This window comes from Eulemur rufifrons, chromosome 18 (assembly GCF_041146395.1).
Source record: "Eulemur rufifrons isolate Redbay chromosome 18, OSU_ERuf_1, whole genome shotgun sequence".
Taxonomy (NCBI): Eukaryota; Metazoa; Chordata; class Mammalia; order Primates; family Lemuridae; genus Eulemur; species Eulemur rufifrons.
The window spans coordinates 20,530,822-20,552,176 of record NC_091000.1 but is presented as its reverse complement, the minus strand read 5'-3'; the positions used below and the strand labels follow the sequence as shown (position 1 = coordinate 20,552,176).

Below are 21,355 nucleotides of genomic sequence, written 5' to 3'. Positions count from 1 at the left end.
GGGATTACATTAATTCTGTAGATCACTTTAGGTAGTACGGACATTTTAACAATATTGATTCTACCAATCCATGAGCAAGGTAGATTTTTTCCATCTACCTTTATATCTTCTACAATTTCTTTTCTTAGCGTCTCATAGTTCTCCCTGTATATGGCTCTCACATGTTTCATTAAATATATTCCTAGATATTTAATTTTCTTTGAGGCTATTGTAAAAGGTATTGCGACTTTGATTTGAAATTCGGCTTGACTGTTATTGGCGTATATGAATGTCGCTGATTTGTGTGCATTGATTTTGTATCCTGAGACTTTACTGAATTCATTTATCAATTCTAGGAGTCTTTTGGTTGAGTCCTTGGAGTTTTCTAGATATAATATCATATCATCAGCAAACAGCGTGAGTTTGATCTCATCTGCCCCCATCATCAGGATGCCCTTAATATCCCTCTCTTGTCTAATTGCTCTAGCAAGGACTTCCAGCACTATGTTGAACAGAAGTGGAGATAGTGGGCAACCTTGTCTGGTTCTGGTTCTAAGTGGGAATGGTTTCAATTTTTCCCCATTCAATATGATATTGGCCATGGGTTTGTCATAAATGGATTTGGTAATTTTAAGGTATGACCCATCTATGCCTATGTTGTTCAGAGTTTTTACCATAAAAGTGTGCGGGACTTTGTCAAATGCTTTTTCTGCATCTATTGAGAGAATCATATGGTCTTTGTTCTTGATTTCATTTATGAGGCAAATTGCATTCATAGATTTACGTATGTTGAACCAGCCTTGCATCCCTGGAATAAACCCACCTGGTCAGGGTGAATTATTTTTTTGATGGGCTGCTGAATTCAATTTGCTAAAATTTTGTTGAGGATTTTTGCATTTATATTCATAAGGGATTTGGTCTGTAGTTTTCTTTTTTTGTTGTGTCCTTTCCTGGCTTTCGTATCAAGGTGATAATGGCTTCACAGAATGAGTTAGGGAGGATACCATCTTTCTCAATATTGTGGAATAATTTCTGTAGTACAGGTATGAGTTCTTCTTTGTATGTTTGGTAAAACTCTGAAGTGTAGCCATCGGGTCTGGGACTTTTTGGTTTTGGGAGGTTTTTAATTGCTGCTCCAATTTTCAAGGTAGAGAATGGTCTGTTCAGAAATTCTGCAACCTCCTGGGGGAACTTAGGGAGGTTGTATGTTTCCAGGAATTTGTCCATTTCCTCATTATGTAGCTTTTGGGCACAGAGGTTTTCATAGTAATCAAAAATGATGTTTTGTATTTCCGTGGTGTCTGTTGTGACCTCTCCGTTTGCATTTCTAATTGAGTTTATTAGAGTCCTTTCCCTTTGAATTCTTGTCAATCTGGCAAGAGGGCTGTCAATTTTGTTTATCTTTTTGAAAAACCAGCTTTTGGTTTTATCTCCATATAATTCTCTTGTTCTCAATTTCATTTAGTTTTGCTTTGATCTTAGTTATTTCTTTTCTTCTACTAGGTTTGGAATTGGTTTGCTCTTCCTTTTCCAATTCCTTGAGATTGCTTATTAGATTGTCGATTTTTGAGCTTTCTGTTTTTTGGATGTGAGCATTTATTGCTATTAGTTTTCCTCTCAGGCATGCTTTTGTGTATACCACAGGTTTTGATAACTTGTGTCTCCATTATCATTTAGTTCGAAGAAACTCTTGATTTCCTTCTGTATTTCCTCTTTGACCCAATAGTTATTCAACAATAGATTGTTTAATCTCCGTGACTTTGTGGGGTGCTGAGTATTTCTGTTGGAATTGAACTCTAATTTTATACCACTATGATCAGAGGAGATACACGGTATAATTTCTATGTTTTTAATTTGTTGAGGTCTGATTTGTGGCCCAGTATGTGATCAGTTTTGGAGAAAATTCCATGGGCTGATGAGAAGAATTTATATTCAGCTTTTTTTGGGTGGAATGTTCTGTAGAGATCTGTCAGACCCTTTTGTTCTAGAGCTCTATTTAAGTCCATTAATTCTTTGCTTATTTTCTGTTTGGAAGATCTGTCCAGTTCATTCAGCTGGGTGTTGAAGCCCCCTGCTATTATGGCATTATTGTTTATCATGCTATTTAGATCAGATAAGGTTTGCTTTATGTCACTGGGTGCTCCTGAGTTGGGTGCATAAATATTAAAAATTGTTAATTATTCTTGTCGGATCTTCCCTTTCACCATTATATAGTGGCCACCTTTGTCCTTTTTTACTTTTGCTATTTTAAAGCTTATGTTATCTGAAAATATTATAGCTACCCCTGCTTTCTTTTGACTTCCATTTGAAGTTAGCTTAAGAGGTTAGATTTAAAAGGTAAAACAAAAAAATAAACTCAAAATTATTACAATCTACTATAGTTTATTTAAAAATACTACTTTAATACTGATAGTATTTTATATTTTGTATATCCTAAATCCTAATTTCTATATAAAAATATTGGGTTGGAAATGCAAATCAAAACTGCAATGAATTGCTACTTCATACCCACTATGATGGCTATAATAAAAAAAAGAACAGAAAATAACAAGTGTTGGTGAGGATGTGGAGAAAATAGAATCCTCATATGTTGCTGGCAGGATTCTAAAACGTTGCAGCCATTTTGGAAACAGCTGAGAGGTTCCTCAAAATGATAAGCATAGAGATACCATACGACCCAGCAATTCCATTCCTATGTATATGTCCGAGAACAATGAAAATACACACACCCACATCAAAACTTGTACATGATTGTTTATAACAGCATTGTTAATAGTTAAAAAGTAGAAATAGCTCAAATGTCTATCAATTGATAAACAGATAAATAAAATGTGGTATGTATTCATACAATGCAATATTATTAGGCCATAAAAAGGAATGAAATACTGATACATCCTATGACCTGGATGAACCCCGAAAACATTATGCTTAGTGAAAGAAGCCAGTCACAAAGAACTACATACTATTTAACTGTATTTATATGAAATGTCCAGAATAGGCAAATCTACAGAAACAGAAAGCAGCTTAGTGGTTGCCTAGGGCCAGCAGGTAGAGGGTTGAGAGTAAATAGGGATTTATTGCTATTTAGGGATTTATGGCTATAGGTATAGGGCTTCTTTTCAGGGTGACGAAATGTTCTAAAATTGTGATGATAGTTGCACAACTCTATGAATATACTAAAAAAAAAAAAGTGAATTATACACTTAAATGAGTGAATTGCATGATATGTAAACTATACATTAATAAAGCTGTTCAACAATTAAAATTTTACAAACTGGGTAAAATAAAAGATTTAGAAAAACAGATTTCAGACTAGAAATAACTTTAGAGCCAAGTATTCAAAACTCAATCTTTATAACCTCTAAAAAAAAATCTATACAACTAACCTTGTAGATTAAATTCTGAGCAGGTTAGAAAAATCTGTTGTAGATGATAGCTTAGAGTTCTAACCACATTCATCAAGGTGATTGGGGCAGGGTCTCTCCCTTCTTTTTGATTGGCAATAATTGTCTTATTAAAATAATTCTTTCAATAAGTCATTTATCTTTTTTTTTTTTTTTTTGAGACAGAGTCTCACTCTGTTGCCCAGGCTAGAGTGAGTGCCGTGGCGTCAGTCTAGCTCACAGCAACCTCAAACTCCTGGGCTTAAGCGATCCTACTGCCTCAGCCTCCCGAGTAGCTGGGACTACAGGCATGCGCCACCATGCCCGGCTAATTTTTTGTATATATATATTTTAGTTGTCCATATAATTTCTTTCTATTTTTAGTAGAGATGGGGTCTCACTCTTGCTCAGGCTGGTCTCGAACTCCTGAGCTCAAATGATCCGCCCACCTCGGCCTCCCAGAGTGCTAGGATTACAGGCGTGAGCCACCACGCCCGGCCAGTCATTTATCTTTTAAAATTTTACTTTTGAAAATATTTATTTTTACACATAGAAAAATATTTTCAGATATGCAACAAAATGCTTACAGGGGCTAATTCTGAGATACAGGGCACTGCTAATTTAAGTTTTCTTCATTTGGCTTGTTTCATTTCATATTTTCTCTGAGATGATTTTTTTCTTTTTTCTTTTTTTAGAGACAGGGTCTTGCTCTGTCACCCAGGCTGGAGTGCAGTGAGCGATATAATCAGAGCTAACTGCAGCCTCAAACTCTTGGGCTCAAGCAAAGCCATCCTCCTGCCTCAGTCTCCCAAGTAGGTGGTACTAAACGAGTGCACTACCATGCCCAGCTATTTTTTAAAAATCTTTTTGTAGAGATGGGGGTCTTGCTGTGTTGCCCACGCTGGCCAAAGTGCTGGGATTACAACTGTGAGCCACCGCACCCAGCCTGCAGAATGATTTTTAATGAGAAAAAAATGTTAATGAAAAACATATCTTTTTTTTTTCTACCAAAAAAAGTGGTTTTTATTTATATTGTAAGAGCTCATTCTTAAAAAAAACTATAAGAAATCACTAAAATGTATGGCTATAAGCTTTCTATACTTTCCCACAGTACTAAGATTAAAAACATCAAGTATATTAACAGCATGCACTATGAAGTAAATATATTAACTAATTCAAAATATCAATCTTGAAAAGACAACTACAAAAATAGTAAACCAAACCTTTGTTTTGGCTCCTGTATGATCAATTTCCTCTTCTGGGGTATGTTCAGCATGACATTTTTGATGAGCTCCTTCTTGGTCCACTTGCATTTTATCCTGTAAAGAAAACACATAATCGGCGGGGTGCGGTGGCTCACGCCTGTAATCCTAGCACTCTGGGAGGCCGAGGTGGGCGGATCGTTTGAGCTCAGGAGTTCGCAACCAGCCTGAGCAAGAGTGAGGGTGAGGGTGAGCAAGAGCGGGACCCCGTCTCTACTAAAAAATAGAAAGAAATTAGCTGGACAACAAAAAATAAAAAAATAAAAAAATTAATAAAGAAAACACATAATCAATAATATATGTAGTGTTGGTCTTCTTTCATTTTTAAAACATAAACTGCATCTTAGAGTTCAAACCTGTTTTGAAATGTGTGAACATAGTAAAGTAGAAGCTTATTTTTCAAATGAGAATAACTATAAATAACAAAGAGATTAACAGGTAAATAAAATAAAAAGATCTATGTGATGTTATGTGAATATATCTTGTTTGATTTATCCATGACTAACTATTACAAAATAAATAAAAAATTATTCTCAGGTAAAATTTACAAATCAAGATTCACAAAAGCAAGCTTATGAAAAGAAAACATTCAACTTAACATGAAAAATGTTTATTAAGAACTTAACATGAGAAAATAAAGTGAAAAAAATATAAAATTTATGTATTACACAAATTCAATGACATTTTTAAAATGTAGTAGAATACTGGAGAAAATTCATCAAAATTGTCAAAGTCGATGTCTCTGAATTATTAAGATATATACTTGTAAGATTTTCTTTTTATGTCTAAAAACCAAACTTTCCACCAATAAAACCCCCAAAATGAACTCTTTACTTGGCAAACAATTTCAAATAATAGAGTAGTCTGGACTCTTTCTTAATCCTATCCACCACCATTCTCCTCAGAAGAAAGCTTGAAATGCACGAATCCGAATAATTTAATTCTTCTACTATATCCAGAATTAAGCAAATATGTAGCACCCAGAAAGCTATCTTGAATAAAAACTTATTTGTGCCAAAGATAAAAACAAATAATTAAAAGGTCAATTATTTCTGATATTCCGGCTCTCTGCTTCCAACTTTACAACCTTCTGAACTGTTGATAGATAAAGGGTGAAAAAAGTGTTAAGCTGGAGTCATACAGAAAAACACAAATATGTTATTAACTCTAATTTATGTATTATTAAGACAAAGTGTTGTCAAATAAATGGTCACAATGCTTTATTATTCAGAATTATTTTCTATTTATTGAGAGAACTTTTCTATTGTTTATAAATTTATATCTCATTTATAGAGAAAAGAAAAATAAACCAGATAAAGTAGTTATCTAAAACTTCACTATGTAGAATCCAGCTCTTTTCAATCACTTAATTCAGCTGTTAATGTCTGTATTTTTGTATATGATATTATCCCCTCTGTGTTCTCAAGAGCATGAGTTACCCAGTATTTTGTTTAAAAGTTACCCTGGTATGGTTGCTAATATTTTCTCATAAGCCACTAACACCTGTTCTTCTAGAAGAACAGGTGTTAGTGGCTTATGAGTTTTTATCTTACCAAGAGTCAGATTGTTTTCTAACAACTGGGACTTATATTCCTTCCTTGAATGGTCTTTAAACAGTATGTTGATTAAAATGTCAAGGGGTTGCTACTGCCTAATCATGCCATTAGGAATAACAACTGAGTTCACATGTGCTCAGGTGATGAGAACTACCTCATGATTATTGCCATGGCAAAGAGTGAACATAAGATGCTATCATTTGCAAGACCCAGTCCACTCAGATATATTTAAAAGTGGAAAATCATACATCTCACAATTGATATAAAATGGTAATAATTTGTTAATCCCTTAAAATGATTTTAAAAAGAATTTTTATAGGAAATTTTCAATAGTTAGGTAATTAATGGAAGTGTCTCTAGGCTCTGGCTTCTCTGATTAATTTTAAACTACGTGAGAAAACCATCTTTCTGTTCAAACACATTTTAGGTGCTCATAATTATTTGTTGAATAAATAAAAATCACTTAAGAATAAAATCTACAGTCATTATAATGAACCGATCTGTTCCTTGATCTTACTCACCTTATTCCTTGATCTACCTTCTCAATCATTTTTTTCTGCCACTCTCCACTCCTATATCCTATAGGTCAGCCACTCTTGTATTTGTTACAACAAAAAGGGCCTTCCTGTCTCAGGGCCTTTCTACTTGTTATTCCCTCTGCCCGGATAACAAACTACCCACTCCCTACCCTGAAATTTTGCCTTTTTCATCTTTCAGGCTAGCTTACGTGTTTCTCCCTAGGTGGCTTTTGTCACCATCACATAGTTAATTTCTACTATTAAACCCCAATAATTTCCTTTATATTGCTATACTATCTTGTTGATTCTTGTCTGTCCTTTTCCACTAGAATGTAAGTTATAGATGGGGTGGTGTCCTTTTCTATCTTGTTTACCACTGTGTCCCATTGTATCTCCAGTGCACAGAAGAGTCCCTGCTATGCATAAGCAATCAAGTATTTGAATTAAAAGATAAGTACATAAAAAGATAAACCCAAATAGTCAAGTACTGGGAAACAGAAAGAAAATGAAATGGTTATGAACAACTCGTCCTGGATGGCATACAAAGTGCTCTCAATTTTAGTAAAATTAAATCTTAATGAATTAAATTTTTAAGTCTGACATAGTTATTACAAATTGTAATTTAAAAAATTAACTTTTCACCAATTACTATGTTAACTTATGAAAAACTGTATCTTCACTAACAGTTAAGGACATTTACTCTTCCTCAATTCAAATAAAGAAGGACGTGATAGCGAAATGATATGGGAAAAATGAAAAAGTAAAATGCCATTATCCTTAAATGAAGTACTTTAAAGATCAGTGGTTGAATTCTGATCAATATAGAGAAAATTATATGGTAATTATTAATAAAAATTAACAGAAAGCAACCTTAAAAAGAGGAGAAATTGTCTTGAAATGGAACAAAAGAAAACTCATTCTATGCACAAATAGATGAAAAATCTAGGGCAGATCTCCAATCATGAAGGAAAAAAATCTAACAAATGCCATTAAAAATAATGTACAAAAATAATTTATAAAGAGTACACATAAAAAGATGAGAACTTTGTGTAATGGAATACAATCAAGTTCCCTTAAGATTCCTTCATCTATAGTACACCAGAGTAAATTTAGCATAACTGTCATAAAGAAAAATAAAACCTGTACTTTTATGTTACAGCATATTCCTCTAACTGCCACTGATATCCCCCTTAGCTAAATCCTGAAAAATTCCTTAATTCCTTATTAAGCGTGTATTTTCAATCTAGTAATATGTATGTGTATAGTTCAAAATTTATCATTCTCAATTGGTTTTATCTGTAAACTAAAAATCTATCCATAATAAAATACACATTTTTAATGGAAATTAAGAACTTAGGAAAGAAGACTCCAAAACCACATGTTCCACATAATGCTATGAAATGTGCACATGCCCCTAAAAGTGTATTACAATGTGAAAGATGTACAGCCTTTGAAACAGAATTATTTTCTAAGGCTTTTACTTTAAAAAGCTTACACTGATTCCTACAGCAGAAATGCAAAGCAAAACCTCAGAGATTAATATATTCAATTATTAAAGTCCCAATTATGACTATGGTATTGCATATATTATCTATGAGAGAAACATTGAGATAGAATTTCTACATACCACATCATCTTTGTTTTCATTCTTAAATGAAGTTTCTGTCTCCATAGGAGTATCACTGTGATCCCCTTCCAAATTTTGCTTCTCAATAACTGATGCACTAGCCACGCTGAAGATTCCATGGATGTTAACACGAACTTTAACCTTCACTTTGGCGCTATCACCATCAGACTGTGGAAAAACATTCTGAATAGTGAAGCTCCCTTAAGGAAAAAAGAGCTTTGATCAGTACATGAGCCTCAGATTAACTCATTCATTTATTCAATAATTTGGCTATCATCTTTAAGACTCTGGCAAATAGTCAAAAAATTATGATCATATCCTGATCAATTACTACGGGGCAGGCACTTTCCTCAGATAATCTTTTTTATACCATAACAAATTTGGCATTAAGACTCAGAAAGGTTAAATAAGCTGAACCAAATTATCAATGCTGGAAAAACGAGTTGGGATTTTAACCAAGGATAATTTGATTCAAAGGCAATGACTTTTAAGCATTATATAATATTGCTACTATAAAATCAAGACAACAAAATTCAATTTCTGAGTCTGAAAACAAAACAGATAATACTTTTTTCTATAACCTTTACAAATCGTAATTATCTTAGTAATTCATAAATCAGGTACTTCTAAAACTTTTTGGATTTTTTTCTATGGCAAAACTGCTAAGTTATCCAGTCACTAATACCTGCAGAGATCCACTAATGTTTAATTTTTCTGAAGAAGTCTCTCATATATCATGCTATCCATAGTAGGAAGGAATACTAGGCAGAAAAACTGGGTAGTCAAAAATCTGGTTGACTTTTTTTAATGGGTTACATTGTGTCTTCCCCCATCCCCCAAGCCCCTGTACCTCAGAATGTGACTGTATTTGGAGATACCTTGATTTTGGATTTGTAGACTCCAGAACTGAGACAGTAAATTTCTATTGTTTAAGCCACCCAGCTTGTGGTACTTTGTTGTAGCAGCCTAGCAAACTAACATTAACCTTCAATAGTTTTTACTGCTTTAAATAATATACCTGAAATATTTACATTGCCTCCTTTCTAGTCTATCAAAACAATATAAAAATTTTAAAAATTAAAATCATTTTGTTTTATATCTTCTGAAAAGATTACTCAAGTTAAAATGGATATTACAGTCTCCTATTCTCACTTTCATATTAATCCAATAATACTCATTCTAGTTGCTGCCAGTGAACATTAAGTTTAAAATTAGAATATACAGGCCGGGCGCGGTGGCTCACGCCTGTAATCCTAGCACTCTGGGAGGCCGAGGCGGGTGGATTGCTCAAGGTCAGGAGTTCGAGACCAGCCTGAGCGAGACCCCGTCTCTACTAAAAATAGAAAGACATTATATGGACAACTAAAAATCTATATAGAAAAAATTAGCCGGGCATAGTGGCGCATGCCTGTAGTCCCAGCTACTCGGGAGGCTGAGGCAGTAGGATCGCTTAAGCCGAGGAGTCTGAGGTTGCTGTGAGCTAAGCTGACGCCACGGCACTCACTCTAGCCTGGGCAACAAAGTGAGACTCTGTCTCAACAAAAAAAAAAAAAAAAAAAAAAAAAAAATTAGAATATACAGGCAGCACAATTTCAATTTCAATAGTTTTTCCATAAAAAATAACTCATACAAACCTTTCAGGACAATTACAGAGTGTTTTAAATGTATAAGTCAAAATGAATTAAAAATACGTTGTCCCCTATAAAAATACAGTATCCACGGAGAGGGGGGGATTGATCGCAGGATTCCTAAGGAAACCAAATTCTGAGGAAGCTCAAGTCCCTTACATAAAATGGCATAATATTTGCATATAACCTATGTACATCATCCCAAATACTTTTAAAGCATCTCTAGATTAACTTATCATATTTAATACAGCATAAATGCTATTAATTATAGAAGTAGTTGTTACATATAATAAATAATGCCTATATACGTTTGGTACAAATGCTTTATTTTTCTAAGGATTTTTGACTTGTGACTAGTTGAATCCACAAATGCTAAACCCATGGATGCGGAAGGTCGACTGTTCTCAGCACTAAAAAGTGCATATTTAGAAAAAGTATAAATACTTTCTTTAAAAACCCAGTGCTGGCTTAGGTGAAATGTCAATTAATTTCCTTGATTCTAATATAACACATTTATTAAAGGGCCAAAATTTTTTGAAAGCTTTTCTTGAGTTCTCTTACCGATTCTTGGATCAGGATAAGGCACTTCATGTAAATTAGTATAAAATGCTTCTAGTTCAAATGGTTCCTTCTTGTGGAAAGTAATGACTTTTGAGAATGGAGCAGGATGGTTCTTACAAAATACTTCACATTCCCTAAATGGAGTGAGAAAGAGTCACTTAGAAACAAATAGAAAGTTGCTAATGATTCCATTTCATTCTTAATTCATAAGCAGCACTGCAAAAATCTCTATGCATAAATGTAAAGAAAATTACTGATTTTGTTATAAAAACTTATTGTAGAGTTCAAAATTTATGGTTCAACATTTTCACAATGTCTATCATAACAGAAAATTGTATACTACTATGAAGAGAAAAATTATTCAGACTATGTATATTTTAAGGCCAAGGTACAGGGACTTTTTTTTGCTCACATATAAGAACCAAAAGCCCTACCTATTAACTTTTAAAACACTTGCCACATGTAACCCTTTTTATTACCTTAAAAAAAAAAAAACCCTTTTATTTGGAAATAATTTTAAACTAACATAAAGGTGCAAAAATAAAAACAGGACAAAGAACATCTGCATATCCTTTACCTAGATTTGTTGTTAACATTTTACCCAATGTGTTTCATCATCTAAATGCACACTGTCTCTTTATCTGTGTATATTTTTCCTAAACCAACTGAGAGTGATACATATAGTCTTTTACCACTAAACACTTCAATGTGCATTTCCTAACAGGAATATTCTGATACTTTACCTACCATCCATATTCCAATATTTTTCAGTTGATATATTATAATAATGTCCTTGACAGTATTTTTTCCCCTCCAGTACAGGGAGTTTTTAAACCTACATAGCAATTCCTATTCCTTAAATAGTGTACCAAAAACAGTTTATGACTACTGTTGACGGGGCCCAGAAACCACTCTTTAATACTGTATTGTCCTACTATTACCATAATGATGCAAGTTTGAAAATCTGAAATCCACAAACCTTTTACTCTATCCGAGTTTGCAAGAACCTACCAATATCTTCTACTGTCTTATTATAGTCATTAGGCTATATTTTCAATTTAGCTCCCCATACATTTTCTTACTATTTTTTCCTGGATCACTCACAACTTTAATTGAAATTTAACTTTATAGAATAATTCATGCCTCAAAATTAACATTAACACATGCCACTCAAATGTTCTACAAGACATTCTGGTAAGATTGATAATTTGTAAATTTGAAATTTGTACAAAAATTTCATTGTTTGGGGGTACTGATGTATAGAATACAGAACAAAACTTTAAAAGGAACTTCAAAAGGTAAATACAGCTTTATGCAATACTTCTGAAAAGGAGGCAAGTAAAATATTTGAAATACAAATTTTGATTTGGGTAGGTAAGCAAGCTACTTAAATCCTGGGCAGTTCATGGAAAAAGAAATGTAAATGTTGACAAAAGCATGAAAAGACTGTAGTTTACAATAGTCAGAAACACAAAGTTTTTTTTTTTTTTTAACTTTCAGCATATTAAATTTAAAAGTGTGGGAGAAAATGAGCTAAAACAGGTATCTCATGAATGTTAATATGAATATAAACTGAAATCTTTTTAGTGAATAATTTGGCAGTATTATTCAAAATAATATTCATACTCTTTGGCTCAACAATTCCACTCCTACACTGTTATTTTATAGATATCCCAAACACAGCTGAACAAGGATATGTGTACAAGGACACTCCTAATAGTACTGCTTAAAATAGCAAAAACATGACTTAACAGTGTATTAGTTACATTTATTATGGTGCATACAACTGTTGAAATATTAAATAACTTATTGTCTGTTGACATGAAAAATAGTAAGCAATATATTTAAAAAAGGAAGTTGCACAAGAGATAGATAATCCTATATGTACTAGAAAATGGACAGATAAAATAGCTGTTAAAAATGGTTATGTGTAAAAAATGGGCTAAGGGAGTGAGAGTATGGCAAATTAAGGTCTTTTAAGTTTTTACATTTCTATACTGTGATTTTCATTTGAAAATGAGCATTTCTTACTTTTATTAAAAAAATGTGGCCGGGAGCGGTGGCTCATGCCTGTAATCTTAATTCTCTAGGAGGCCAAGGCCGGGGGATCGCTTAAGCTCAGGTCCAGACCAGCCTGAGCAAGAGCGAGACCCTGTATTAGAAATAGAAAAGTCAGCCAGGTGTTGTGGTGTGTGCCTGTAGTTCCAACTACTGGGGAGGCCGAGGCAGGAGGATCACTTTGAGCCCAGGAGTCTGAGGTTGCAGTGAGCTATGATGACACCATTGTACTTTTCCCAGGGTGACAGACCAAGACTCTGTCTCAAAAAAAAAAAAATAAAAAAGCCCATCATGGTTTGTAAGTGATACATCATTTTTATGTTATCTGTTTACTAATACTTTATTTAAAAGTATTTGACAGTATTTTGAAAAGTGTTAATTTCTCTAATCCAGAAAAGAAGGTTAAATTGGTTAAAGATTTGTGACAAACTCTAACTAAGGTTTTAAAAATAACTTACCCAGTTCCATCTTCAAAAGAGGTCTTCCACCTTAATGTGATTGAATAGGGAACAATGTCTGTTATGGAAAATTCACGCACTTTAAATGCTGGTGAGAGAATCGCACACTGAAAATAAGATGTATACCATATTTAAATCAACAACTACAAACCATACCCTAGGTTACCCTGATTGAACTGCTTAATAGAAGTCCTTCTATTAAAATTGTTACATTTTAAAAGTTACTGTTTTTTTGGTAATAACTAGTAAAAAATTAAAAAGGCCAGAGTACTCCTTATATGACCTTACAAAAATTAGTATTAAGAATATTTTTGAATCTCCAAAAGGAATTTTAAATAGGCAGATTGCAAGAATTCACAAAATACATGTTATTTCAGTGTATTTACATATTATCCTATTATACCCTAAATATCTAAATGGGAAAGACAGAAGACTCATTTATCAGGAAAAATTTCAATTTACTTTAGCCTATCCACAGGTGGTCAGAACAGATGACATTAAAAGGCCCTTTGGACTTATCATTTATGTTAAAATATATATTCTAAAAAAAACCAATTATACCTGTAATGCACATCCTCTTGCAACGGCTTCATCAGCATTTAATGTGGTACTTATATCTTTAATAAAGAATTTAGTGATTTGTTCCTTCACTGCAGGAATTCGTGTTGCTCCTCCTACAATTTCTATATTACTTATGTCTTCACGTTGTAAGTCTGGAAATAAAATGTTTTTAATTGAGAAAAATAAGATAGTCCTTAAAAATCTGTGAACAGTAGGTTTGTAAAGTATTTTTTAAAGAGTGGATAGATTTTTTTATTTGCTCAAAGGAAGAAAAAATGGAAAGAAGATAAAAACGAAATTTAGAAAAAGGCAAAATTTAATAAATACTAGTTATATATGTGACAGGCACTGCACTTGGCCCAGGTAATAGAGTGACAACAGGAAGAGAAAAGCACTTCATGGATTTTGAAGGAGCTCTTCAATTTTCTAACTTCTACCTCCCAAATCCTGATACAAGTCATTTTTAATTGATTACCAAAACCTGTAAGAAAAATCAATCATGTCCCTATTTCTACATTAATTTCATTTCAGAATCTCCTATACTTATATATATAAACACTTCCAAATAGAACTAGCATTGGCTTTGTGATGTAAACAATAAAATAAGCCAGGAAGAATTCTAACAAACCCAGATTTCTTGCGCTTTTTTCTTATGAATAAAACATGAGCTATAATCTCCTTTGCTAAAATGAGAAATATAAATCTTTTATTAATAAAAACCATGAAGTTTTATTACTTTTACCATCTTCTATTCCTCTCCCCTTTAAGTGACCACGATGAAGTTTTGATAGTCCAGTAATTTCCACTTACTAGCTTGTTCCATTACTGCTTTTAAAGGTGGTTCAACCCTGGCCAGGAGGGAAGCACATAATTGTTCAAATTGAGCCCTGTGAGAAAATAAAATCCATTATTTTGGAATAAAACATTAAGCATATCTTCTAAAATGACAAAAAAATCAGATGTGATCTAAACATTATAAAATAAGCAAACACTTTTCAAACTGAAAACATACATGGTACCTGTTCATTTTACTAGAAACATCAAGGTCATTCATGAAACACTCAATGTTCAATGGAAGATCTGATGCATTTGCACTCATCAGCTTCTTTAGTTTTTCACATTCCTGATATAAACGCAACAAGGCCCGAGAGTTTTCTTTCACATTTATCTTATATTTGGTCTTGAACTCCTCACAGAAGTAGTCTACTAAAGCCTCATCAAAGTTCCTGCCACCCAAATATGGATCAAAGGTAGTAGCCAAGACCTGTTTAATTGAAAAAGCAAAACTGAATTTTCAGAAATATAGATGCTTCCAAAAAAATCTCTAAAATTATAAAATATAAAAATGAAGCTAAAGAACTTATCCAATTTGGGTGCTGAATTTGGAATCAGCATTAAATTATCATTTATATTTAGCCAACATATTTCCCTACTCTGAATTATCTGCTTTTTAGGTATAGATGCATATCATAATAAAAGAATAATTCTAATTCTGAAATAACTGAATTACAACTAAAATCTCATTATCTCACATCTTTTGGTTCTACAATAGGACTGAACAGGTAGACCAAAAACCAAGTTTAAGAGAGCAAAGAAACAATCCTAAGCATATAAACAAGAACAAATCAAGAAAAGCAAATCCAAAAATTAAATTAAAAATACTGTAATTGGTAAATTTACAGGTCAGGAACTAGGCCTTCTGATTATTATTAAAAAAAAAAACCCAGCTTATTTTTACAAAAATATAGAACAAAAGGATATATGAGAGAGCAAAAACAGAATACAGAAACAAGTGAAGAGAGACAACAATTTAATAAGCTTGTTGAGCAATAATAGTCTCCCAGCAAGCAGGTACCAGTGAAAATGGGTAAAACAAGTCACAAAACTTCAATACCATAGCTCTTAAAAACAGAAGGACCAGACATTTAGTCTCTCTCCCTAGGGTAAAATGACTACTTTATAACTAGTTACTACAAAAAAAAAAAAAAAAGAAAAAAAAAAAGAAAAATCCCAATATTGGTGTGGTTCTTCAGCTCCTTCTTCAAAAGGGGGTTGCTGGGGTGGCAGAACGGTAGTAAACATCACAGCAAGATGTGAGCACAACCTTAGTGTGATGTCATCCCATAGACCAGCATGGAGAATCCATGTATAGACTTCTCAAGAAGTTCAGTATTACCCAAGATTAAATGCAAAATTATCTTGGTATGTGGCAAGTGCAAGTCTGCATTCTTCTTGGGAGAAGGGCTATAGCCTTTATCAGACTTTCAAAGGGGTCTATGATCTAAAAATTATAGATCACTACTCTAAGTTATCTACTGAAAAGGAAAGAAAGAAAATGCCCTTTTTAAGTTAATATTTAAGGCTAAATGCCAAGAATGAACCAATTTATACTGAAAACTATATTTAGTATGAGTCATTTCCCTTTAATTTTCTGATTACAAGGATGTTATTATGGTAATATAAGACAAAATGCTCTTGCAGTGTTGGGTAACTCAAAGCACTTTATCTTCTAAGTATTCATGTGCATAATGGAGAGAGAGAACACATAATTCTGGAGAAGATAATCAATGCAAAAATTAATATAAGACCAAACACAGACTATAAGAAAATAAGCACACAGAAGTAAGTAACACTACACTGTAGAAAATTATGATTAGGACTCCTGGATAGATAGGTTTCTAAAACCAACGGGAATCATTTTAGAAAATGTTTCCTGTAAGTATATTTATGGAAAAATAATTTGTTCCCTGATAGATGACTTAATTAAGTTAATAAAGACAACAAAAATAAAAATAGCTAGCACATTATTATAGCAGCTACTCTATGCCAGGCATTCCAAGCATTTTATATACATTAACTCATTTTGTCCTCAAAAATTCTATGAAGTATGTTACTGATGTCATACTCAGATGAGGAAACTAAGGTTTAGGGAGACTAAGTAACTTGTTCAAGGTCACAGTTTTTAAGGTGCAGAGCCACATTTCATACTCAGCTATTAAAATTCTCTCTATATACAGTATATGCTCTTAATCATTAAAATTAAATATAGTAAATCATTTATTTACTTACTTTAAGTTTTCCTTTGTTAAAAGCACAAACCGAGACCTGATAGGCAGAATGGCCCATATCAATAAATACTACATTTCTTGGTTTCTCATCTAACAGCGGAAGATCCTGTTTATAAATTCCATATGCTAGTGCAACTGTACGAGAACAAAGAATTAGGTTAATTCTAGTACAGCAATTACCTGGAAAATAAGAGATAAGTCACTTTGATACTGTACTTTAATACACAGTACAGTAATATATATTATTAGTTTCAAAGTAAATTAACTTTTCATAATTTGTTTAATGTTTTTTTCCCCACTCATCTATAACTCTATAATAGTTCTGAAAGCCAATAAGACATATTTAACCTCTGCCATGATGTACTCCAAAGCTTACAAGAACCAGTATGTAATAACGCTAAAAAAATGCTTTATTATTAATTAGGAAAAACTATTAGAATATTTTTATGACTGTGATTTTCCAATTAAAAAGTGCTTACCTGCAGTAGTTTCATTCATCAACCTTAAACAATTTAAGCCTGCAACTTGGGCTGCAGCCATCACAGATCTTCTCTCTGCATCAGTGAAAAAGCTAGGAATCTGATATTTAAAAATAATTATTATGTATATTGGTTTGATGCAATAAACATTTCAAAATAGATGTTTAATCTGTTAAAATGTTTTTATCAATTGAAAAATATAAAATAATTTCACTAAAACTTATGTACAGTTTAAGGCAAAGAATGGTGTTCCAATTAAATAAAGGAGGAAGAATACTATTTTTTTTTTTTAAGTTTGACAATTTCTATACATAAAGATTTGACCTAAAGTACTAACACTAATTTAAAGTAAAGTAATATGGCAGGATTGCCAAAAATTTTGTTAATCTAAACACTTCCTGTGTTAATTTATTAAAAAACATATTTGCTCAACTTTAATAATAAAAACTTGAAAACCCCCAAGTCTGTTAAAATGAGATTAAATATATCATGGTATATTCACATAACAGAATCCTATATAGCTGTTAGAATCAGGTAGATCTACATTGTCATGAAATAGTATCTTTACGTTAAAAAGGGTATGTATAGTATGGTTTATTTTTGTGTGCATCTACACAACTAGAAAAACATAATTCCAACTGTTTAAAATGGTTCTATCTCAAAAGGGCAGAACTTCTGATGAACATGTATTTCTCTTAAAATCACCAAAAAACACTAAACTATTAAAAAAATTAAATAAACTCAGGCTTAATGCTTATAAAGATTTATATATACCTCAGTTCTGTGAAACTAACAAGTACTTTGATTTGCCACACCGAAGGATTTCTAAAAAGCTAATAATTAAGCATAATCATGCACAAAATAACTTGGAGGCTCTTCCAATTTAAGTTTCAAGTACGTAGTCTCCTCCAGTTTTATTGTTTTGTGAATTTAGAAATTTCATTTAACCTATGTTAACAATAGGAAAAAGAAGCTGAATTGTGTTTGATAAGCTTGCTTATCCTTATTTGGTATTATCCTCCTGATAAAAATCTAAATTATAGAGTATGACTCATTTAATATTCATTGAGATACTTTTCTGGCTACAAGGGATATAATGGACAAAGACAAAATATTTGCCCTTATGGAGCTCACAATGGATCTGCTGTACCAAACAAAGTTAATAATGGTCAAAAGTTTTTTGTTTTTTTTTTTTTTTTTTTTGAGACAGAGTCTCGCTCTTTTGCCCTGGCTAGAGTGCCGTGGCATCAGCCTAGCTCACAGCAACCTCAAACTCCTGAGCTTAAGCAATCCTTCTGCCTCAGCCTCCCGAGTAGCTGAGACTACAGGCATGTGCCACCATGCCTGGCTAATTTTTTTCTCTATATATATATTTTTAGCTGTCCAAATAATTTCTTTCTATTTTTAGTAGAGATGGGGGTCTCGCTCTTGCTCAGGCTGGTCTTGAACTCCTGACCTCAAGCGATCCTCCCACCTCGGCCTCCCAGAGTGCTAGGATTACAGGCGTGAGCCACTGCACCCAGCCAAAAGTTCTTATTATTCTGTTCTTATACTAATATCTGACGTGAAAGTAAAAGCAAGTATAGTTAAACTAGGAATGTATTTGAGTTTAAGATGAATTTCTAAAATTTGTATCATTCTAACGTACTTTCAAGTGGTAGTATAATGGAAAATTTATGAGCATAGGCTTGGGAATGAACTATCGAGCTCTACCACTTACTAGCTTGTTGATTTGGGGCAAGTTATTTAACATTTCTATGCCTCACTTTATTAATCTGTAAAACCAGGTTGATAATATCTTACCTCATAGGGTGGGGTTCTGAGGATTAAATGAATTAATACAGATAAAATGCCTGTAACAGTGCATGGTAAATGGTAAACTATTATTTACTATTACAAATGACTGGCAATTATTAAGCTTTAATATTTTTCTCCCATTTAAATAATTCTAAATGCCTATGAAAAAAATTACTAAATTCACTGAAGAGTTCATAATCTGATTCTGTTTTTTTGATGACACAACTCTTAAATTTATGTAGTCAAGTTTAGTAGTAGGAATATATCACATTTAGGTGACAACATGTAACTTAAACACTAGTTAACAATATTAAATGATATCTCAAGAGATAAGATAGGGTAAATAATTAAATGTCTTGTTAAGAATCCTTAAATGTCTTCCCCAGAGCCAATATAGAATATGCCACCTAAAATTGCCAACTGGGAATTTTTAACCTTTGCCATAAAATGTTAAGATCCATATAGGTGGAGAGTTAAGTGTTACTTGGGAAGATTCTTAGGGATAAGTGGCAGGTACAGCAGCCACTAACTAATCATATACATTAGTTTTTTAAAGATTCATTGATTATCACGATTGGCTTTATGGGAAATTCAATCCTAAACTTTACCAAGTAAGGTTAATTTTTTTTTTTTTTTTGGAAGAAAAAAGTCAAAAAGGACTTAGGGTATTTACTGGATAAGGGAAGAAAGTATAAAGAGAAGAAAAATACTTGAATATTACACTAGTACACTGAACAATGTGATTCAAGAGTATTCATTACTGAAGCAAAACTTACTGAAATTACACAGTCGGCTACTGGTTTCTTCAAAGCATTTTCTGAAGTCTCTTTAAGCTTGGCCAACAGCATTCCAGTAACTTGCTCAATTGCAAAAGGTCTCTCTTCTTCTAGGTATCGCACCTAAAACCAAAAGTTGAGCTATCTATTATTAAGAGTCATTTATTCATCCAAAAAGTATTTATTGAGCACCTACTCTACACACAATACACAATAGTGAAACAGCCAGAGTACTTGCTCAAAGAATTTTATTCCAGAAAGACTGTCATTTTATTATAGAACCACGGCCTCATTAAAAACACTGATGACGTCTCATTTCTGAGGTTCCAGTACCTTCACACGGTATTATAATGAAGCAAGTTATTTTCAAGTGTCACTATCCTCTCAGATCCCCACCTCCCATAAAAGCAATTTTTATCATTCATTTTCCAAGTCTGACACAGCAAACAAACAAAGAGAAAAAGATCAAATAATATTTCTTTTGAAAGTTAGAACTCTCCCTAGGTTTAAAATGAAAGCTTTAGTCATACAGTTTTAGGAAAAGGAAATGAGAATATCAGAAGGAAAAAAAAGAAAAAATTTCCTTATTTAAAAAAGCAAATTTAACATGTAATACTCCAAAGTTTCTGGGGACAACTTGAATTAAATATAAAAGATGCACATATAAAATTTAAAAATACCTCTTTAGACCAAATAACTGCTTCATCTTATATTATACACAGGTTTAAGATCAGGTTGCATTTAGGCACATAAAATGAAACTTCACCGTGCATCATAACCAAAGAATACTAGAGGACCTGTGCTTTATTCATATTTTTATTATGACAATCACCACGCAATACAAAGCTACCTTAGAACCCATATAACAAAACTACCTTTAATTCACTGAGGAAAAGGCATAGTCTCAGTGAATCCTCAGTGAATAATTTTATTCTCCAACACTAACCTTTGGAAGAGCTTTGAAGAACAACTCTGTAAAGCAGCACAATATATTTAAGTAAATGAGTATGTATAAATATGTATATCTTTTTTTTGTTTGCTAAGACTGGAGTACAGTGGCATGATCACAGCTCACTACAGCCTTGAAAGCCTAGGCTCAGGTGATCCTCCTGCCTCAGCATCCTGAGTAGCCGGGACTACAGATGCACGTTACCACACCTAGCTAATTTTTAAATTATTTGTAGAGATGAGGTCTCACTATGTTGCCCAGGCTGGTCCCAACTCCTGGCCTCAAGTGATCCTCCTGCCTCAGCCTCCAAAAGTGCTGAGATTAAAGGCATGAGCCACACACCTGACCTAACTATGTATATCTAATTGGATTTACTTTGAATCAAACCTAAAACTGATAATCATTTGTTTCCACATCCATTTACCAGTAAGTCCAAAAGCAAATACGATGTCAAATTACTGCCTTTAAACCAAGGGAGTAGGGAAAAATCAAGTACATTGAAATAAAACAAATAACATGGCCTTAGTCTGACTATAGGAGGCATAATAACACAGTAGTATTCTTTTATATAAGAATATTTAGAAAGTTATATGAAATAAATAAACATCGAAGTAGATTCAAACAAATGTATACAAAATAAATAGATAAAATGCTTGAGGAATTGAATGCTAAAGATGTTCAGTCATCAAAAGATG

General features: G+C 32.9%; 1 protein-coding gene across 2 annotated transcripts in view; it reads right to left on the bottom strand.

The window, feature by feature from the left end:
• Positions 1-21,355, bottom strand: part of HSPA4L (heat shock protein family A (Hsp70) member 4 like) — a 49,400-nt gene that overhangs the window by 14,370 nt on the left and 13,675 nt on the right. Inside the window, exons 4-13 of one of the 2 annotated variants that reach the window (XM_069493192.1) lie at positions 19,712-19,834; positions 17,139-17,238; positions 16,661-16,794; positions 14,611-14,855; positions 14,402-14,478; positions 13,592-13,743; positions 13,031-13,137; positions 10,515-10,648; positions 8,326-8,525; positions 4,586-4,681 (exon numbers count right to left, since the gene is read on the bottom strand). In XM_069493192.1, the coding sequence (XP_069349293.1) occupies positions 4,586-4,681; positions 8,326-8,525; positions 10,515-10,648; positions 13,031-13,137; positions 13,592-13,743; positions 14,402-14,478; positions 14,611-14,855; positions 16,661-16,794; positions 17,139-17,238; positions 19,712-19,834 (1,368 nt within the window). The remainder of the gene's footprint in view (positions 1-4,585; positions 4,682-8,325; positions 8,526-10,514; positions 10,649-13,030; positions 13,138-13,591; positions 13,744-14,401; positions 14,479-14,610; positions 14,856-16,660; positions 16,795-17,138; positions 17,239-19,711; positions 19,835-21,355) is intronic. The other variant, XM_069493191.1, reaches the window with a different exon arrangement.